Genomic DNA, 21,017 nt, shown 5'->3' with positions numbered 1-21,017 from the left:
AAACTGTCCTCGAGATTGAAAAAAGTGTATTTTTGTAAATTCAAATAATAAACTACATAGTACATGTATAAAGCTTTAAGACTTTGTATTTAATAAATCCCGTTTTATTTCGCACGTTTTGGTTATTAACATGACGCGGTATATTGAATGAAATGCGGCGCCGAATGTGCAATTGAGTGTTATGCAAATTCAAAGTTTTAGTGTTTATTACGTTTATGTTATAATCATCCAAAACCATTCCTATTGTGTAAAATTCAACAGCTAAATGATAGAGCTTCGCATTATTTGAATCAAGTTATCTTTAAATTAATAATCATGCAATTAACTGGGAAGGCTATTGGAACCTCTAATATTTAAACGGTGAATAAACTTGCTTGAACCTGTATCGAAGATGTTGTATGAGGAACAGTATTTTCATTTCGGGTTACTTTGATTTCTTAAAAATAAATGAGTATTCCGAAGATGAAGCAGAAAAACATGTAAAAGTGTATATGTGGTAATCCCCCCTCCCCCCAAAAAAATTATAATAAAAATTTAGATGTGATAATTTTCAACATTAAATAAGATCTTCTGTAATAAAAAGGTAACTATTCTTTAGTTAGAGAGAACCCAATGGAACTAAACTACAACTGACTTCTTGCACATATATTCAGAATTACATTGCATTGCATGTTTCACTTTTACTACTAGCAACTAATCTTACTTCTTTTATCGTTCATTCTTCTCAATTATATTTGATGAGTCTGTTATCACTCTGCTCATAGACAGTTGTCTGCTTTATGTTGTGATCTGTAAAACATATAACAAAGTTAATCAATTTATACGACTGTCAACATCATACTTACAAGCGACTACAAACTTATTTATTGTAGGAAGGATGGAGAGTATTGTAGTAGACTTTTACAACAACAGCTTTTGGGACATCAGGCCGGTCTACAATGTAACAGATATGTCATCTTCTTCAAATAACAACACAAAATTAAATCAAAGAGACGAAGAACTTGCAAACATTGAGATTGCTGTCCAAGTGGCGATTTTAACATTGGCTATTTTTGGAAACTTATGTGTACTGTATGCATTATGGAAACGAAAACGGAAAGTTACTCGCATGCATATTTTCATCATGCATTTATGCATTGCAGACTTGCTGGTGGCAATATTTAATATTTTGCCACAAATGGTTTGGGATGTTACAAATAAATTTCAGGGTGGAGACTTTTTGTGCCGATTTATTAAATACATGCAAGTTTTTGTGATGTACTTATCCACCTATATTCTCGTCATGACAGCTATCGACAGATATCGGGCGATATGTCATCCCTTATCTAACCATACATGGACACCTAGATTAGTCAAAGTGATGATAGGTGGTGCATACTTCATTGCAGGAGTGCTGAGTATTCCTCAATTTATCATTTTCAAATATCAAGAACGGGAGTTCAGTGGGGTGGTGGATTGCTGGGTAGACTTTAACCCAATATGGACATTGGATCTTTATGTCATTTCGTTTACAGTTTTGGTTTACATTATCCCACTGATTATACTATCTGCATGCTATGGATCTATATGTTATACAATTTGGAAAAAATATAAACTGTCGGAGGAATCTGGTAACTATATCCAACGTAACGAAAACAGACGATCCAGCATACAAGGCACCAGTTCACCGTCATATTCATCAAAGGCAGTCCTAACTAACAATCGGCGCGGCACTCCCTCTGTAAACATTATTCTCCGATCACATTCATTTCGAGGATTCAGCAAAGCTAAGTTAAAAACAGTGAAGTTGACCTTTGTGATTATTTTGGCGTATATAACATGTTGGTCACCGTTTTTTATTTCACAGCTTTGGTGGTTATGGAATCCGGCAGCTCCATATACTAGTAAGTATTTACGTACTCATTGAAATTTTAAGTAACACTCGTCGATTGCTTAAATAATGCCTATGTTCAATCGCATGCTTGATTGGAGTTCTATTTCCTTTCAGGGAGACGCGTATATATTATTTGCTGTCATCTCTGTATTCAAAAACAGCTGGAGATTGTGTTCTAATTCCTAACAGGTTTTTTCCAATAAAATAGCATTTTCATTTTAAAATATAAACGTGTCGTACTAGTTTCTTAAAAAATCTTCATTAAAAGCAAGCGAAAACATAGGTGGGAATAGCCATATAAGACACTGTTAAAGGTATAGAATGGTCTTTCTGAACATTTACAGTATACATTAGCCAGTACCAAAGGATTTGTTAGTTGATAGAAAAACTTGACAATGGTATAACCAAAATATCAAAATCCCAGACAAATTCAAATTAAGGTGTCAATAAAAACTGACAACATCAAAAGAGAGGCGAAGAATATCAAAAGAACATTCAAACACATAAGTTGAAAAATAAACAGGCCATGGCTAAAAATAAGGAAAACAAAACATACAAATATCAGTATATCAGAACCAAAGACTGAGCAAAACGAACATCACAAAAAACTGGGGTGAGAATCTCAGGTGCTTCGGCATTACGAATAGTGTTATTATGTCTGTAGATATTTTTTTATCATTGATTTTTGTAAAATAATCATAACCTGACATTTCTAACCAGACACCTAGAAGGCGGAAAAAACACTAAAGCGTCTAAAGTTATTCCATTGAATATTATATCTTTCGCTGTAAGAATTGACCGTACTTTGCTTTCTTTTAGATGACACAGTGGTAATCATGTTATGTTGGCTAGCCTTAACAGTATGACTGTACTTTTCTTTCTTTCAGATGACGCGGTGGTAATCATGTTATTGTTGGCTAGCCTTAACAGTTGTTGCAATCCATGGATATATCTGGCATTCAGTGGAAATATGCTTTCTCACCTGAACCCCTGTAGATGTAAAAACAATAACGTCATTAACTCACCATATGAAGGGAAGTTAAGACATCTTTGTCTTTGTTCATGTGCAGACTCCAGAACCAATGGATTATCTTTAAATTTAAACATTCAACGTGAATCAGTAACATCAACCAAATCGACTGTTGTAACATTCAGTTCTGAACCAAACAAGTTCAAATCGGTTGCTATTCCACTTAAAGATTTGAATTGAAAGTTAATAAATGTTGATGTATGTGTTATAAAATACGATCTTTCAACTTGTGAATTTTTTAGAACATATGATGATGAGGTTAAAATAACAAACATAAAATATTCAACAAATGAAGTGAACAGGGTAAAAGAATAAACAATTCCTAATAACTGACGTACAAATTAAAAATGTTCTGTCAAGTGCAAGTTACCATTTCACTTTCAAACAGAATTTTATAGAACGAAAATTGGTAAGATCACTGTATACTGAAATGGGAACTGCATATACATTGTACATGTATATAGGAAGTAATATATTTAATTGGACCAAAAATAAACAATCTACACTTATTAAAAAAAACATTATTAACATTGCCTAACACCTTAAAATACATGTGCAATTTAAAACATCTCCAACTTGACATGTTATTCAAAGGCAAGCATTTACTAAAACTTATTACTGTAAGAATGACCCTGATTAACGGTTGCAACTTACATGGAAGCTATTAAAACATTTCTTTTAATGTGTTATATGTTTTTTCTGATGTGTTTGGTCGTAACGCACTATCTGTGTGTTCTTGTTTGTGGCGAATGCAACAAATCACCTGAATTTTGTGTGGTTCGTCTTGTATACTTTTTATTATTCTTATGTGTAATGTTTTATTGACACTTGTATATTTCTGAGAAATTATTGATTTGATTTACCAAGCAACAAAATTCCGTAGTTTGAACTTGTATCAAAATGTAAATCCAATAAATATCATCCCTGTTGCAAGCCCTTTGTGAATTATTTTGAAACCTCCACAGTTAGTTTAGTCTGTACCAGCTTTTACAAAGAATGGTAATTATGATCTGATGTACTGTCGAGTATTGTTCCGGGCGGGTGTGGGAGATTCTCGCTGCGTTGAAGACCTATTGGTGACCTTTTGCTGTTGTCTATTAGATATGATCGGGTTGTTGTCTCTTTGACATATTCCCAATTTCCATTCTCAATTTTATTGATGATTTTTATTATACCTTTTATATATTAATAAACAGAACGGTGGAAGACGAACTTAAAAAGGAAGGAATCACTATGTGGTCAAAATGTGATATTTTATGAAACTTCATTTGCAATACAAGTAACTTTTTCTTGGATTATGAACATGGTTAGCATTTATATTATATATCTATATATACATGATATATATATAAAAACACGTACGCTTTCGCAGTACACTGTGTTATTGTTTTTACTTTTATTAATGAGATTTTTTTTACAGCAAATACATCTGAAATAAGCTTCTCATTTAAAATATGAGATTTTAACAAAAGTTGTTTTACTGAACATATAGAACCAATTATGTTATCTGGAACTAATATCTGTTTTTTAGAAATGGTGACTGATTGTTGTGTTGACACTTGTAAGATAACGCCATTGTACTTATAACATTGACATTCCTAAAGGAATAGTGTCACGATCCTACTTTATTCTGATTGATTGTTTCCTGGTTTGCTGATTTAAAATAATTAAGAGATGTCGAAAAGTTAATACGTCCTTTACGTGACGCTGAACACTAACATTGTTTACACGGTTAGACGTTAATTATACTGGTTCGGGAAATGGTGGAGCTCATCTAGACATTTTATTTAATTTGGAATAAGTCTTGGTTTTTTTTTTGGGTCTCATTTCGTTTCAGGTTCCGAGTAAAATAATATAGCTTTAATAAAGGACATTCACTGCGTATACTTAAACCCAAATATCAATATTAAAGCAAACAAAAACAGTTGTTAATACAATAAATGAAGTTTTTCCATCATTAACTTTCTTGTTTATTTTAACAAGAAGCCACTTCTGGTTCACTTAAAAGTTACTACTACTGACATCAAATCAACGGTTTTTTATACTAACTGATTCCGTAAACATATGGTTTGTACATTTATACATGTTATACTATTTCCTGAAATAAGGGATATTATTTGTTGCCTTCGGTTATGTATAATATGTTACTTCTTGTCTGATGTGAGAGCTTTTTCATACCGATTAAACATACTTGGAAGGAGAGTTGTCTCAAAACGTGGCGGACGAAGAAAAAACTAATCATATTAAAATCAAAAGGTATTTCCACAGAAAACGTGAAAAAAACTTAATAAAAATGGTTATTCGAAACTAATAAGTCGATAAGAAAAACTGACAACGCCATGACAGTAACCTATTATACTAATATTACATTTCTCTGGCCATGACAAACAACAAACACAACAATAATACGTACAAATCAATACAAACTTTACATAAAAAAAAACCTAGAGATTGAGAAACACAAACCCAAAACAATAAAAAAAAAAAAAAAGGGAATAAACTCTGGTGCTCCTGAATGGTGTGCAGTACCTTTTCCCAATGAAAGTATTCTATGAATTTTAAAATATGTTCCGTAGTATAATAGCCATTTCAGAATAATAACCTCTATTAGGATTCATTTAATACTTTTTGTCTGATACTTTAATCGTTTGTCGGAGGGCTTTTTGCTTCCCCGGAATGAATTAGTAATTCGGGTTCATCCTGACTCTGCTCATTGTTTGGGTGGGGTCTGTTTGCTTTCACTGACTGTCTTTGTGATTTAGGTACTTTCTGGCTTTGCTGATCGTTTATTGGAGGTCTTTTCTCTTCCCCTGCCCGATTGGGTGATCGAGGTCCTTCCTGACTCTGCTAATTGTTTGGGTGGGTCTGTTTGATTTCACTGACTGTCTTTGTGATTTAGGTGCTGTCTGGCTTTACTGATCGTTTATTGGAGGTCTTTTATCTTCCCCTAATTCATTGGATGATCCAGGTAATTTCCGGCTATAGGAAACGTTAATTACACAGCACGCCAAAAACAAATAAGACTGTGTGTCTCATTTTCTGTAATATAAAACAAATCTTCTCAACGTTAGGCTCTAAAAAGTTACTATGATGATGATTATGCACAGTTTTTGTCTAATTGCCTTAAAACTTATATTTGTAAGTGAATATATTTGCGTTAAGGTGGGAGATGACATAAATGGATTACTCCTTGTTTATCTCACTCGACCGATTATTACTTTATAGTTACCGTTTAATGTAAAACCAGGACATCAAAATAGTGAATTAAACAGTATAAACCAGAATAATTTCCATTTTTTGCAACTTTTTTTTGTGTACCAAACTATTAAAACACATGGTGCAACAGACCAACTGACTGACTTTTTTAAAAGTACGTTTCATTGAAAAATACACATTTACAAATTAACATCCAAATGGCACCACAAATGTGCGTCCGTAACAAAAAAAACCCGACTAATTCAAACTAATGCTTTAACCAAAATATGTGAATTTCATTGTAGGATTTATGTCTCTCACCGTTTGTATAAAAGGCGACGACATCATCGCGTTAACATTCTGAAAACAACCTGGACGATCTTGTACTTATAAATCTTGGTTTAACGACTTTATTTGTGAAACCTTTGTGGAAGTAATAAGCTTCGGCATATCGTAAAATTCTGCAATGAAATTCTCAAATGAACACTTTCTATAATTTCAAAGTTCAAAGTGGTCTTTATTTTTGAAGATTCTATTTTACAAGTATCTATCAGTGTCAAGCATGTCTAATAGGACTAAAGGATAAGATTGGTTTATCCAGATTGGTTGGTTATATAAATTGGACCGAAAAGTAAAATACAGCATCAATATATCTGTATCTAAATTGATTTAACAACTGTAAAATTGATTTGTGTCTTAAATAATTATTAATTTAGTCCTGTTTTGGACTTTACAATTGAAATATCCTAATTTTAAATTTTGTGATTAATCTGCAAAGTCAATTAACTTCAAAGCTATAGTAGTGAAATTTTGTTATACACGAGAGAACCGAATAACAAATTACAAAGACAATAATGTTTTTTTTTTTTTTTTATCAATTTTAGGCAAATATGACACATTAGTGGAAGAAAGTAGATAATATCTTTATCCAATTTAACAGAATCTTCATTTATCTTAAATTATACAAACTTTAAATCATGTAAAAGAGACAATTTATCCTTGAAATTCGTTTTTTAATACCCAATCCAAATATAGATTTCATTAAATTACCAAGATCATTATGAAAGTGTCAATTCTATAAGAAATATGACCATGTATATATGATACGCGCTGTTGTTGATTACTAAACTTCGGACATTAACTTGAAACACGACTTATTTTAAAAATTACATGAAAGATATTTAATTGAAAAACCTCGATTCATGTCAGTAGGTAGGTACACTCGTTACAGTTTCAACATGTTTCTAGAAGAAGAAAATAATAATAAAGCTTGATTGAACCTTTTTCTCAATGATAAATCGAATTGTGTGGTTGGAGATGATTGGGGTCTTCCGTCATCTCTAATTGTTACAAGAGTGCATACGCTGAAGTGACATGCATGCCTGTTAAACTTATAGTGATTCAATTTGTATGAAGGTTTTTCTACAAGTATATATCATGCACATTTATAACATTATCAATGATTCGTGTAAATAAGGCTTAGGTCATATATGAACACTGCTAAACAGACATTGCTACCATTAAAACGTTTAATCCCGCTGCGATTGTTTGTACCTGTCCTAAGTCAGGAATCTGATGTTCAGTGGTTGTCGTCTGTCTATGTGGTTAATTTAAGTGTTTCTCGTTTTTATATAGATTAGACCGTTGGTTTTCCCGTTTAAATGGTTTTACAACAGTAGTTTTTGGGGCGGGTACTGTTCGGTGTGACCCAAGGCTCCGTGTTGAAGGCCGTACCTAGACCTATAATGGTTTACTTTTATAAATTGTTTCTTGAATGGAGAGATGTCTCATTGGCACTCATACCACATCTTCCTATATACATGTATATGTACACCCTACAATCATAAAATACACCAAATATAGTAAGCATGTTGCCTGTATTAGATCATAATAACAGGCTTAATTATTTAAAATAAACATTGACCAATGAAACCAGAGAATTTAGGCCAGTGTCCGATAAACCTGCCAGATAACATTCAAACTAAAGATGATTGGCTATCTTGAGGGTTTGTATGGGGTTAAAAGATTAAAGAATAATGCCCTTAAAAAATGAAGATTAGAGAATAACGGGCAAAAAAAATTAGGAATAGAGTAATGCGTGGTCTAATTTTTGAAGATAAGAGAAAAAAGGGGTTAATTTTTGAAGATTAGAGAAAAAAGGGGTATAAATTAAATGTTTACAGAATAACAGACCCCCCCCCATCCAGACCCTCTATCATAGTATTCGAAAAACAGACAAAACCTTGAAAAATAACATTGACCAATAAAACATTAAAATGAGGTCAATGTCAAACGTGCTAGACAGACATGTACATTACAATTTATATTAAAGTTAAGAAAACAAATATAGTGGACTGGTCAAGGAAATTGATTATAGTATCTGAGAAATAGACTTAACCGGTAAACAATGATAAAAAAAAGTCAAGGTCAGATGAAATCTGCTAGACATACATGTATTCCTTACACTCATCCATATATAGACACATATATATCATTTGTGCATGATAAATAGTTCCTTAAAAGATATATTTTATATAGTCTTTAAATACCTGAAAATAAGACCGGCAAAATAGCGAGACTCTATATAAATCGCTGTTTTGCCAGAGTCTGCAAAATAGCGTGAAGGTGTCACACCACCAATTACTCCCTCAAATTTAGAACGTAGTGAAAGTAGGCCTACTAGAACAACAAATAGTGCATTTGATGTCATTGTTTACTTAAACTAACCAACAAATTGGCAGAAATGAAACTTTTGGTGAAAGAAAAAAATATTAAGACCATTTTGAGCTAAAATTTAGCTGTTAATGAGTTTGCATTCAAAATTGAGGATTAATGCACTCCATAGTATACTAATTCAAGATTTCCAGAAAACCAGGGTAGTGGTACCTCTATTCGGAAGACCTTTTCTTTTTTATATGATTTCAAACATCTGTTGAAAATTGGCATGTAGAAAGCTGATACATGTACGATTCAGGATATACCTGGTTTCTATGAAGTTAAACTCAACTCAAAGTAAAATATTTAGAAAGCTGTGAAACTTTCAAAATTTGGTTGAACAGATAGGGACTTTTAATTGGTGGTATGACACCTGAAGGAGGCAATTTTTCCGGAGCCGGCAAAATAGCCACTGTAAAAAAAAACTGGACTAGTAAACACTGAAAATGACTCGATAACTCGATAAATTTAAAACGCGAGATACTTATAAGATTTTACTGCTGAGAGTTGAGAAATATCGCAATACACGCGATAATGTGAATAATCTACTGCTCTCGTGATTTTTAGACGACATCTAAACAAAGTCTATACTTACCTTTCAAAGATTTGCAGAAAGTTGTGTTCTTTATATGTCATTTATGTGACTGCACTGGACATTGTTGTCTATTCATGATGTTACAATAGGAACTTCATAAGAAGTCAAGGGCCAAGTTCGAATGGCTATCAGTCATCTGTTGTTAAGTTATCACTATATCCACTGTAACTGATACAACACCGCTCCGTGATGACGGCGGAAGCAATAAATGGAGGCCTATCCTGAGCAATGCATTTTGAAGTCAAACTAATGCCTCTCAACATTCTCCTGTTAAAGTATTTCTTGTTGTACATTTGTAAGTATGTATCGGGAAATGGTGATTATGCGTTTAGGGGCTTACCGTGATAAAAAAAAGCTGCCAAAAATAATCTTCGCTGTGGCTCTTACAGGCGCTTTGTCAACATGGTAATATGGACCTGCTAAGTTATTCACATAAACTAAATAAATCAAGTGGCGGATCTATAGAACTTTTTCAAAGAAGGGGGCACCGACGACCCGATCCAGTCATGCTTTAGTCATGTTAGTGATTCCCTATATAATTAACCATTTTCCCTCAAGAGCTGATGGGCCAGCCATCCACCACCCCACCCCACCCATCCAGGATCCGCATGCATATGAACACTTATATACTAGTTTATAAAATTGAGAATTTATAAGCTAGGAATGTGTTAAAAAGACATCAACCGGAACATCGAGCAGAATCATTAGAATTGCATGCAATTGTGATTGGGGTTATATAGTTGCATATCATATGTTCATTCTAAATATAATGATTGTTATACTAATTGGGGTAGAAACATGTTTCTTAGGTCTGCCTTGCATTTATTAACATAAAAAGAAGAAATAAATAAGTTATGTGTTTTATTTGTTTCAGCAGACCGTTTCAGTTCTTCACATGATTTTCACGACGGCCAGCCTCAGTTATGTCTGAGATTACTATAACAATAGCACTGTTTAATTATAATGCTTTTTTTGTTATTTTTTTTTATGGATCTTGTCTATATACCAGCTTTGATTATCATTTGGAATATCTTCTAATTTTCACTTCGTCTTACTACATTTGTATAAACTTCAAGATTTACCTGTATTGTTAAGTGAATACTTTCGAAAGGTTAAATATTTCGCAGTGGTGTCTTGCCATTGCTTTGTTTGGACTTGTTTGTTTGCTTTTTGGCCTTGAATGTTTGTCCCTAATATTTTATTAACTGTGCATTTGCATTCAGATATCGCAGATCAAATTTATTCGTTCATAGTGTATTAATTTACGTTTTTTGATTGAGTTAAGCCTGCCAATTGATATTTTATCGTGTGTTTTTCTATGTTGTGATGTTATGCTATTGTTTCAGAAAAGGGAGAAGGTTTGGATTCATTAAAACGTTTACTCCCGCTGCAAATGTTTGCACCTGTCCTGGTCAGGAATCTGATGTACAGTAGTTGTCGTTTGCTTATGTAATTTATACGTGTTTCTCGTTTCTCGTTTGAAAAAAAATATAGTATAGATTAGACCGTGTGTTTTCCCGTTTGAATGGTTGACACTAGTAATTTTGGGACCTAATTTTGGGGCCCTTTATAGTTTGTTGTTCGGTATGAGCCAATGCTCCGTGTTGAAGGCCGTACATTGACCTATAATGGTTTACCTTTTTTTGTTATTTGGATGGAGAGTTGTCTCATTGACACTCACACCACACCTTCCTATATCTATATAGTAATCTCAGATTATGTCAATCATAATTTGTACTGACTTATTGTTTATTTGTGGCACATTTTTATCTAAATTATATTTTTTTTAATTTAAGACTGATCAATAAATTTATCTTATCTTTATCATGAATTGTAAGGGGTGGCAAGAGGTGAAATTAAGCTATTATTTTAAACGTTACATCGATTTTCAAGAGGAGTTAAAGACTATGCCAATTGCGCATCGTAGTTTTTATTGATGGATAATCTCCCTTTGTTTGAGCCAAGCTCATTTAACATTTTATTTCTACAGTTGAAATTGAATCATTATCGTAAGTTTGAACTTCTTATTGTGTAATCGATTATATTGTTTGTCAAATCGCATCATAGCGTTTATGATGTTGATGTTTTTATTTCTGCCTTTTATAATATGAACGTTCAGTTTTTTTTTTTTATTATGATTAGTTGCACAAAAGTATGGAACGCCTCTAAACAGCTAATACATATATATACTAGAACACACCCGTGATATCGCGGGTCCGTGACAGAATTAAAGTATATAACTATGCGCAAGCATTATTTTAGTATTAGTATTGTCATCTGATAAAGTCATGCCGATTATAAGATACACAGTTTTCTCTGCTTTCAAATCTTTCTGTTTGAACCCGTCGAACTGGAACTTATCAATTATTGGTAATATTAATAATTTGGAAAACAAAAGGTCCTGGAATGGAGTATTTTTTAATCAACAGCATTGTCCTATATACATGTTATAAATAAAGTTGAATTCTTTGATTCGCTGTTTTACGTCATGCCCGCTAAATGTACCTATATGCCTTATGCCTTATTTTTAGTTCAGATTTTTAGTATTCGTATTGTTATCTTAGAAAGTCTTACTGATTAAAATGCTACAATAGGTAACAATTCGACAATTTAGTAGTGTCAACTCTGTGATTATGACCCGTGTATATAGCATATATAAATCCTGAATACACCATTTGTTGGTGCGCCTGTCAGATGCGGAACATACAGATAAGGTAATAGGTAACAGGTGAATATACTATTGGTATCGGTATCGGACTCGACCCGGAACTTCTTAATTATTGGCAATATTAATTACGTGGAAAACAAAAGGGCTTTGAGTGGTGTAATTTTTAATCTACACCTTAGTACTATATTAGTTATATATAAAGTTGAATTCTTTGATTCGTCGTTTTTACATGATGACGGCTGACAAATTGGACCTCGTAATTTTAGTATTATAGATATATATTTGTATCTGTTACAAAACAATGTGTACAATTGTTGATATTATTTTGTAGGAAAACAAACTTATTTTTACAGACACATTTTTAAATGAAAAACTAATAAATGTTGTTTATGCATAAATTACAAAAAATATGTTATAATTTATATATAATATCTTCAGGCAGTGGCTTTGCCGGTGCTAGAAAATTTGATTTTTTTGCCTCTGATTAAAATAACTTAATTCAAGCCAGCAAAATAGCCTGTTTCTGTATACTGGCACCAATATATATACATGATATAGTGAATTTGTCATTTTGCTAGATCTTTGTGAAAAGTGAAATTTAAAATGATATTTACTTTTGAAAAGTACTATAAATAAACAGCTGCGCCATGAGCGCATGATACGCCTAACGTCTTGTGTGGAAGTTTTATGCAATAATCATAAATAGTTTCTGAGAAAGTTTTAAGCAATATAAACCATATATTATTTTTGAGACACGGCGGGACATGTGAAACCCCCAACCCTGTTTTTTTTTCAAAAAACTAAATATCACTAAAATGAAAACCAAAAAGTATACAGACCTTTAGATTAATATAACAAAGAAGTGTGTAAAGTTTTAAGCAATAATCATAAATTATTTTTGAGGTACGGCACGACATGTAAAAAAACCCTCCCCTTTTTACAAAATACTCAATAACTCAAAAATGAAATTTTGAATCATCACCAAAAAGTATACAGATATTAAGATTAATATAACTAAGAAGTGTTTGAAGTTTTTAGCCATAATCAAGTATCCTTTTTGAGATACGGTGCAGCATGTGAAAAAAACACACCCCTGTTTTAGTTACAAAGTGCCGTAACTCAAAAAGTTTTAAACTTATTTTCCCCCAAAAATATACAGATCATTTGATTATCATAAGAAACAACTATGTTTAGTTTCATGAAATTTGGATAAGTTGTTCTCAAGTTACGGTGTGATATGTTTACGCCGGACAGACAGACGGACAGACACCGGACATTTGCATACCATAATATGTCGCGTCAAAATTTTGACGGGGCGTATAAAAATGTGCACTGTCAACAAAAAAGAATAATTTAATTTTGGATGGAAAGCGTCTTCTGATTTGCTGACGTTTTTTTGTTTATCAGCTTAGAGACACGATTTAGTCATGTGACCGTGACTTCATCAACATTTTTTCATGGTTTACTCCAGTTTAAAATGGAATTTAGAATTAAATTATAAGAACTAACTGTAATATTTTTTCTATCTTGTTTGAAATAACATACAGAATGTGGTGCACACTTTAAAATAATTAACCCGCTACACAGGTTATTCAGTGTGCACCACTTTTTTGTTGTTATTTATTCATAGACCGAAAACATATCACAGTCATTCTTTAAATTGAATCAAATAATTACATTTATTACTGTTCCTCCATATTGATAAAATTTTAGTAGGTTTCTGTATATGAATGGGAATGGGATTTTGAATAGAAAAGTATATTCACTGGGGAAAACGTTGCGTGCTTTTACGTGCTTAATTTTGGTAAAGAAAACATTTGATTTACAATTGGTTTAGAATTAAAAAATTACAGTCTTTTGTTTCGGTAAATATGTGGTTTCATTGACTTTTGAAAAACTGATATTTACTTTGCCCGGCAGTCTTCATGCTGAGTGGCAGCCCAGGCTTGTAAAATTGCTCTCGGGCCTGTAAAAATCATATCTACAGGCCAACAGAATCTAACTAAAAAAATTTTTAAATTGAGCTCAGGGCCTGTAGATTAAACAGTCCATCGTGAAGACTACTTTTGCTGTTGCCCTCAGTGAATATCAGTTTTTCAAAAGTCAATAAAACTACATATTTACCATGTTTACCTTATCAAATGACAGTAATTGTATAATATTTTAGTAGTTAAAAAAGAAAACAGTTATCAGTCGAAGTGTATTTCTTTCTTTTCTCTATTTTTTTTTATGGCTAATTACAAATGTAGTAAGATTACCTTTGTGAAAGTTTAACACCCCCCCCCCCCAAACCCCTTACATTAGAGTTAAGAACTATGCAATGACCTAAAACAAAACCTTTTTGAAGATATCTTGAATTTTTATCATGAAATGAAGAATTATACCCCCCCCCCCCCAAAAAAAAGGAAACTATAAGAATTAAATAATTGCATAGTTTAATCATTGTAATGTTGCAAAACACTTGTCCTACCTCCATGACAAATATTTTGTTGTCCCCTCAGATAAAGCCCCAAACAACATTGTTTTTGTGTGTAAATATCATTGCATAAACTGCTTGATAAAAGAATTATGTATTGACAATTAACTTGGGAACTCAACATATACCCTCACGACACTCACCAAAGAGGAAGTCCTGGATAATCATGATAAGCATAGAACATTCTCTGTTCCTTTGGAATTTCAACATAAGACGGAGAACTGGATCTTCCATCACTATATTGGATACCTAAACTACATAAGTGTCCTTACAAACAACGGTATATTGCTGGATCTTCCAAGTGCTCCACGAAAACTCTTTCTAAATTATTAACATCTATTTTATCAGCAATCAAAGCCGGGCTCCAAAGTTATTGTGAAACTGCCTATCCTAGAGGTGGCGTGAATCAGATGTTGATAGTAAAAAATCCAAAGATCTTTCACAGTACATGTACATACAATATAAGACTCTCTCATCTTGCAATCGTATTAAAACAATTGACTTTTCTACTTTTTACAAAAGTATTCCCCATTCCAACATGTCCAAACTAAAATACAAATTGAAAGAGTTGGTATTACTTTGTTTCATTAAAAGGAATGGCGAACGTAGATACAAGTATCTTGTCTTGGGGAGGGATTAAGTTTACTTTGGAAAAAATCACTCTGATTCCAACAAAAAATTCTCTGAAACTGACATTATCAAGATGCTTGATTTCTTGATTGACAACATATTTGTTACGTTTGGAAGACGTGTTTTCAACAGACTGTCGGAATTCCAATGGGAACCAATTGTGTACCTGTTCTTGCCGACTTGTATCTTTGTTATTATCTTGTCGTACAGGAGCTTCTTAGGAAGAAAGATAAGAAGTTAGCAATACCCTTTAACTTTACGTTCTGCTATATTGATGATGTTCTTTCAAAAAATACAAAATTTGGTGACTATTTTAAACAAATCTATCCCATCGAACAAAGATGAAGGATACTACAGATAAAGTTAGGTCTGCCTCATATTTTGACTTACATCTAGAAATTGACAATGAGGGTCGGTTGAAAACAAAACTTTACGACAAAAGAGATGATGTCACCTCCCAAATTGTGAACTTTCCGTTTCTATGTAGCAACATTCCAGCAGCGCCTGTATACGGAATATATATATATCCCATATGATACGATATTCCCGGGCTTGTATTTCTTATCATGATTCCCTTGATAGGGGATTGCTGCTCACAAGGAAGCTATTAACCCAAGAGTTTCAAATGGTGAAGTTGAAATCATCACTTCGTAAATTTTACGGACGCTATCACGATTTGGTTGACCGTTATGGAATAAGCGTTTCTTGGATGATATCGGATATGTTCCTTATGTGGTAACTACAATACACTTCCCCTTCCACAATTGTGACCTACCGAATAAGACTATTTACCGGATTTGTAATAACATAAGCAATATTACGACGGGTGTCACATGTGGAGCAGGATCTGCTTACCTTTCCGGAGCACCTGAGATCACCCCCTGTTTTTTGGTGGGGTTCGTGTTGTTTAGCCTTTAGTTTTCTATGTTGTGTCTTCTGTACTATTATTTATCTGTTTAATCTTTTTATTTTTAGCCATGGCGTTGTCAGTTTATTTTTAATGTATGAGTTTGACTGTCCATCCGGTGTCTTTCGTCCCTCTATTACATGTTAGAATTTGTAATTAGGCCAGTTTGAGGGGAGTCCCAAACAGTAGGTCAATATTTTTGTGCAGTGGTATACATAAGCATTATCACATGTCAATTCAAAGTTTCGTCCTTTCCCTGCAGTATGTTTTATTGATTTTGAAACTTTTGCACAATTTACATTAAGGTCACTTAAAAAGGAACCACTTCTGATAAGACTGTGATATTTGGGATAAAGCTGTATTATCATTCGTATGGATTATTTCCATGGATTTGACTTAGAATATTTTGCATATTTTACACGTTAAAGTGTTGATATTTCAATACCAACATTTATTTCTCTCATATTTTTGTCCTAGAAATATTGGAACAACCAGTTTTTGTATCAGTTATTTGGTGGTAGAGTGGAAGACAGTAGTATTACATTTACAGTATATATATGTTTGTTTTTCAGATCGAACTGGTGGTGTTTCAGGTGCACGAAGTCCTTAATTATGACTGGAATCCCTCTGTGTGGTAAGGATCCAATTCAAGACAATCTATTACAGATGGAAATAGCAACACATATTTCAGGCAGCGTATTTTATCAGATAGTTGACCCTAGCAAACAAAGGGGAGAACAAAGTAGTGACAAGTATTTTAAATGTAATTACTGTAATAAGTTTTTTGAAAGTAATGGAGACCTACAGAAACACATAAGAACACACACAGGTGATAAACCGTATATATGTGATGAATGTGGTAAAGGTTTTAGTCAGAGCAGTAATCTACGTACACACATGGGAATACATACAGGTGAAAAACATCACGAATGTAAAACGTGTGGTAAGTGTTTCCGTCTGAAATCATGCTTACTGGAACATGTAATGAGAATGCATACAGGCGAAAAAAAATACAATTGTGATGTATGTGGAAAAGGATTTTACACCAAACCTAATCTGAGGAGTCACAAGAGAAAACATGCAAGTGATATAACATATAATACCATAAGGGAAGATATCGCCAATAAACCAGATCACATCAACCCCTCTTATACCGTTGAGAAATCAGATAACAGCAATGGAGGTGGTATCGCCGATAATCCCGATCATATCAAAGGAGTTAACATCACCGATAAACCAGATCACATCAAAGGAGTTGATATCGCCGATAAACCAGATCACACCAATGGAGTTGATATCACTGAGATTTCTAAGATCAATAAAACAGGAGGTGAAGGAAATGCTCTTGATTTCATTAAAAACTGTAAGGGAATTATTGCTGAAAAATCTTCTAATGATCTCTACCCAAGCGGAACATTAAATTTACACATCAGAAGGGATCGAAAACGTTTCAAATGTTTTGCGTGTGTAAAGGGATTTGCAGCAATTAGTATTCTTGAAGCACATGTGAGGACACATACTGGGGAAAAACCATTTAAATGCGAAATCTGTGGTAAATCATTCAGTGAGAAACGAAGCGTAAAGGAACATTTGCGAATACACACTGGGGACAAACCTTACAAATGCTATCTGTGTGAAAAAGATTTCAGTAGTTGCAGTAATCTTCAAAAACACGTTAGAACGCATAGTGGTGACAAACCTTATGAATGTTATTTCTGTGGAAAGCATTTTTCTTCGACCAGTGTGAGAAAAGCTCACATTCGTTCTCATACAGGTGAAAAACCATATAAATGTAACATTTGCGATAAAGGAGTTACATCTTCTAGTAGCTTACAGGAACACATAAGAACACATACAGGTGAAAAACCATATAACTGTGACGTTTGTGGGAAGAGATTTACTAAGTCTAGTAACTTACATGTACATATGAGAACTCATACGGGTGAAAAGCCATATTCATGTTCTATATGTGGAAAACTGTTTAATACAAGTAGTAATCTCTACAAACACAAGAGACAGCACACGGATAAAGATGACAAAGCATACATGAGTGATAAATGCAATAAACTTAGCGTTTAAACATTGAATGTGATAAGTGTAACTTATTTTTACTGGTGCAGAATTTGCGTGGAAGAGTGAAAATTATCATAAAAACCCTACCGGCTATTTGACGTTGATATACAACCTCTAGTTATGGTAGATACAGCGACAAAGGCCTTTGACTGTTGACACTTATCATGCTTATGGCATTCACCACAATTACATTCTTCCCCATCGGTATTTTTCGTGATCGAAGTGTTAAGCGACATATTGTATTTTCGATGCTTAAACTAATTATCAAATGTGAATGTTGTTGTTCGATTTCAAAAATGGAGTGTTAAAAAATTGTATTCGAAATCATGAACTCTTTGTTCTTGTCTATTTTTTTCAACAAATAGCATTACAAAAGTTAACGCACCATACATTTGCTTTATGAAAACAAGATAAGTGGTTTTTTTTAACGGATCTACGGTCTCACATCCGAGGAACGTCGTAACCAAGTGATGCTAAATTGTCAGGTGGGTTTGGTATCGAAAGCGTGTACTACTTGTATTATTTATAGTTATGATATGTTGTTTTTTTTAAATGGAATAAGGTTAATCATAAAAAATGGACAAAAATGGCTGTATTTAGACCTCAAAAACTAACCTGTGCAATTGGAAAAGTTTTAAGGCCTGACATCTACTAGATATATAAAAGCTCCTTGATTGTCATTGCTAATATATATTTACAGAACTATAGGTGAGTGAAAGTGTATAACTGAGTGGACAGTATCAAGAGCAATTCAAGTGTTTGTTTATTTTTGCAACCTTAGAGTAGTTTTTGAGGTGTAAATACAGCTATTTTTGTTTATTTGTTATAATGAATTCTTTTGGTCTGTTTCTCCGATACTTTTACACACAATGTACATGGACAATTTTATTTGATTAATGTAAAGATTGCTTGTGATTATGACCCTGTAACACGGTCCATCTGACCTTGTCCCAATAGCATGGTACATTCGACATGTTCAATCAAATACATTTAGAGAAAGGAATGGTGTAAAAAAATGTCCTCTTTAATTGGTTCATTGTTCAGCGTGCTATAAAAGTTTTCGTTATTCAAGTCTATTTCTCTAATGCTCTAAGCGGTTTACATAGTTTAGAATATAGATTTCAATGATGAAGTATTTCGGTTCATCTGGCAGGGTTCCGACATCTGATCTTGACATCATTTTGTATGGTTCATCGGTCAACTTTAAGCGCATTTCTCTGCTAATTTGAGTACAGAGTGATTTTAATTATAAACTCATCATATAATCGAATTAAGTTATAGTTCTTTATATAACATGATATAAAGCTTTATTTCATACTCGTATGATTGACATATAGCGAAATCAGAAAACTATATTTCAATAAGATTCACCATTGAAACCGTAATTTTCATGTTTATATCCAAGACGCGCGTTTTGTCTGTAATGCAAGTGTCATACATTGACATAAAGACTGACGTGCACCAGACGTAGAGAAAATTGACTTCAGTCCGTATACGTTAGATGCACGCAATAGGAACACTAAGCAACCGTTAGACCCGCATTAAATACGTTTGAAGTACGTCAAAATGCACAGATAAACGGTCAGTGAACGCTTCAGCTCCAGGAAATTTGTATGCAGCAGTACAATTGTTACCTAGCTCTAGCGTTTACCAAGCGTATACCTGTTTACATATGTTAAAAATGCGTGGGAAAACGCTACAGATAAGTTTGAGACACGTTTAGGGCACGTTTAGGCCTCAAGATCGTCCGACTTTGACGTATGCGGGGCGTGTTTGTAGCATACACGTGACGTAGTTTCAGCGGTCTGTGAACGATTAAAAGGCATCAGTTGCGTATCCAAAACATATTCTGACATTCAATGAAACTTGCTCTAACCTTTATATAGCGGTATATGTCCGTGAATTTACAAGACAATGTGAATTCAGAAGTAGTGTTATGATATTGTAATTATTATGTTATTTATGTTGGCCTAATTTGTGTTGTATGGCCTGATAGTTGTTTACCAAATAATATTATAACTATGCAGTTTAGGAATCACTGGAACAATCACAGAATGATTGGAACTTTCTAGAATGATCCTTATAAAAAATGCGTAATTTAAACTTCTACGATATTCCAGAAACTTCCGTTGTAACTTTCCAGGATTTTCCACAATGTTCCATTATAGAGTGTTCTAGAATTTTCCATGACAACACTATATATACAGACACTAAAGTTAAACTCTCATAATTAAACTTGGACTTAGACATTGATAGACATTAGTATTCACGGCATTTGGATTGACACTTTTATTCTACAAACAACATCATACTGGATTGTGACCTTAGTAGTGAACATAATATTCAGATTGGATTCCGAAAGATTTCCGGATACAGATAAAGATAACAGATTGGACTCATATTTTGACAGTTAAGTTAACAGTAATATTTGTGTAATACCTTTTGTAAACTTTTGTATAATAAATATTGTTAAATTTTACTATTGATTTGTGTCTTTTGTTGGCTACAATTTAAAGGCGATTTCTGGCCGTAACAGAAATTGGGGGCTCGTCCGGGAGACTGAACATATTTTATTCAAAATTTGTTTAATATTTTTATTATAACTAGCCAACAAAATTCTACAAAATGGCATTTGATGCTGGTAAATTTTTGAAAACGCCGGACCTGGAGAGTTTTGATAATTTAAAGAAAGAGGAACTTGTGTTGCTTGCTAAACAACTGAAATTAGTTTTCAAAGTATCTATGAGAAAACAAATTATAAAAAATTTGGTTATAGACAAATTAGTTGACGAAGAAATTTTAGGTGAAGAGGCTCTTGATCTTAAGGTTGAAAATGTTGACGCCTTTAAGTTAAA

The 21,017-nt window shown here is 33.2% G+C and overlaps 2 protein-coding genes across 2 annotated transcripts; both read left to right on the top strand.

Annotated features, from left to right (window-relative positions):
- Window positions 1-878: 878 nt before the first annotated feature.
- LOC139503570 (cephalotocin receptor 2-like) lies at window positions 879-3,129 on the top strand. The gene is made up of 2 exons (XM_071293370.1): window positions 879-1,883; window positions 2,761-3,129. Exons 1-2 carry the CDS (start codon window positions 950-952, stop codon window positions 3,081-3,083), a joined length of 1,257 nt encoding a protein of 418 aa, XP_071149471.1. The 5' UTR covers window positions 879-949; the 3' UTR covers window positions 3,084-3,129.
- Window positions 3,130-11,340: 8,211 nt separating this feature from the next.
- Window positions 11,341-18,493, top strand: LOC139504505 (zinc finger protein ZFP2-like). Its single transcript, XM_071294612.1, has 2 exons — window positions 11,341-11,417; window positions 16,662-18,493. The coding sequence occupies exon 2, from the start codon at window positions 16,702-16,704 to the stop codon at window positions 18,166-18,168; it is 1,467 nt and encodes a 488-aa protein (XP_071150713.1). The 5' UTR covers window positions 11,341-11,417; window positions 16,662-16,701; the 3' UTR covers window positions 18,169-18,493.
- The last annotated feature ends 2,524 nt before the right edge of the window (window positions 18,494-21,017 follow it).

The sequence above is a fragment of the Mytilus edulis genome, chromosome 14 (assembly GCF_963676685.1).
Source record: "Mytilus edulis chromosome 14, xbMytEdul2.2, whole genome shotgun sequence".
NCBI lineage: Eukaryota > Metazoa > Mollusca > Bivalvia > Mytilida > Mytilidae > Mytilus > Mytilus edulis.
Note: the sequence above shows the minus strand (reverse complement) of the source record. Positions and strands in the feature narration are given on the sequence as shown.

Bases quoted from the DNA above. Each gene is read 5' to 3' on its own strand.
- LOC139503570 (XM_071293370.1), top strand. From the start codon at position 950: ATGTCATCTTCTTCAAATAACAACACAAAATTAAATCAAAGAGACGAA. The intron at 1,884-2,760 runs GTAAGTATTTAC...TCTTTCTTTCAG, and splicing joins TCCGGCAGCTCCATATACTA to ATGACGCGGTGGTAATCATG.
- LOC139504505 (XM_071294612.1), top strand. From the start codon at position 16,702: ATGACTGGAATCCCTCTGTGTGGTAAGGATCCAATTCAAGACAATCTA.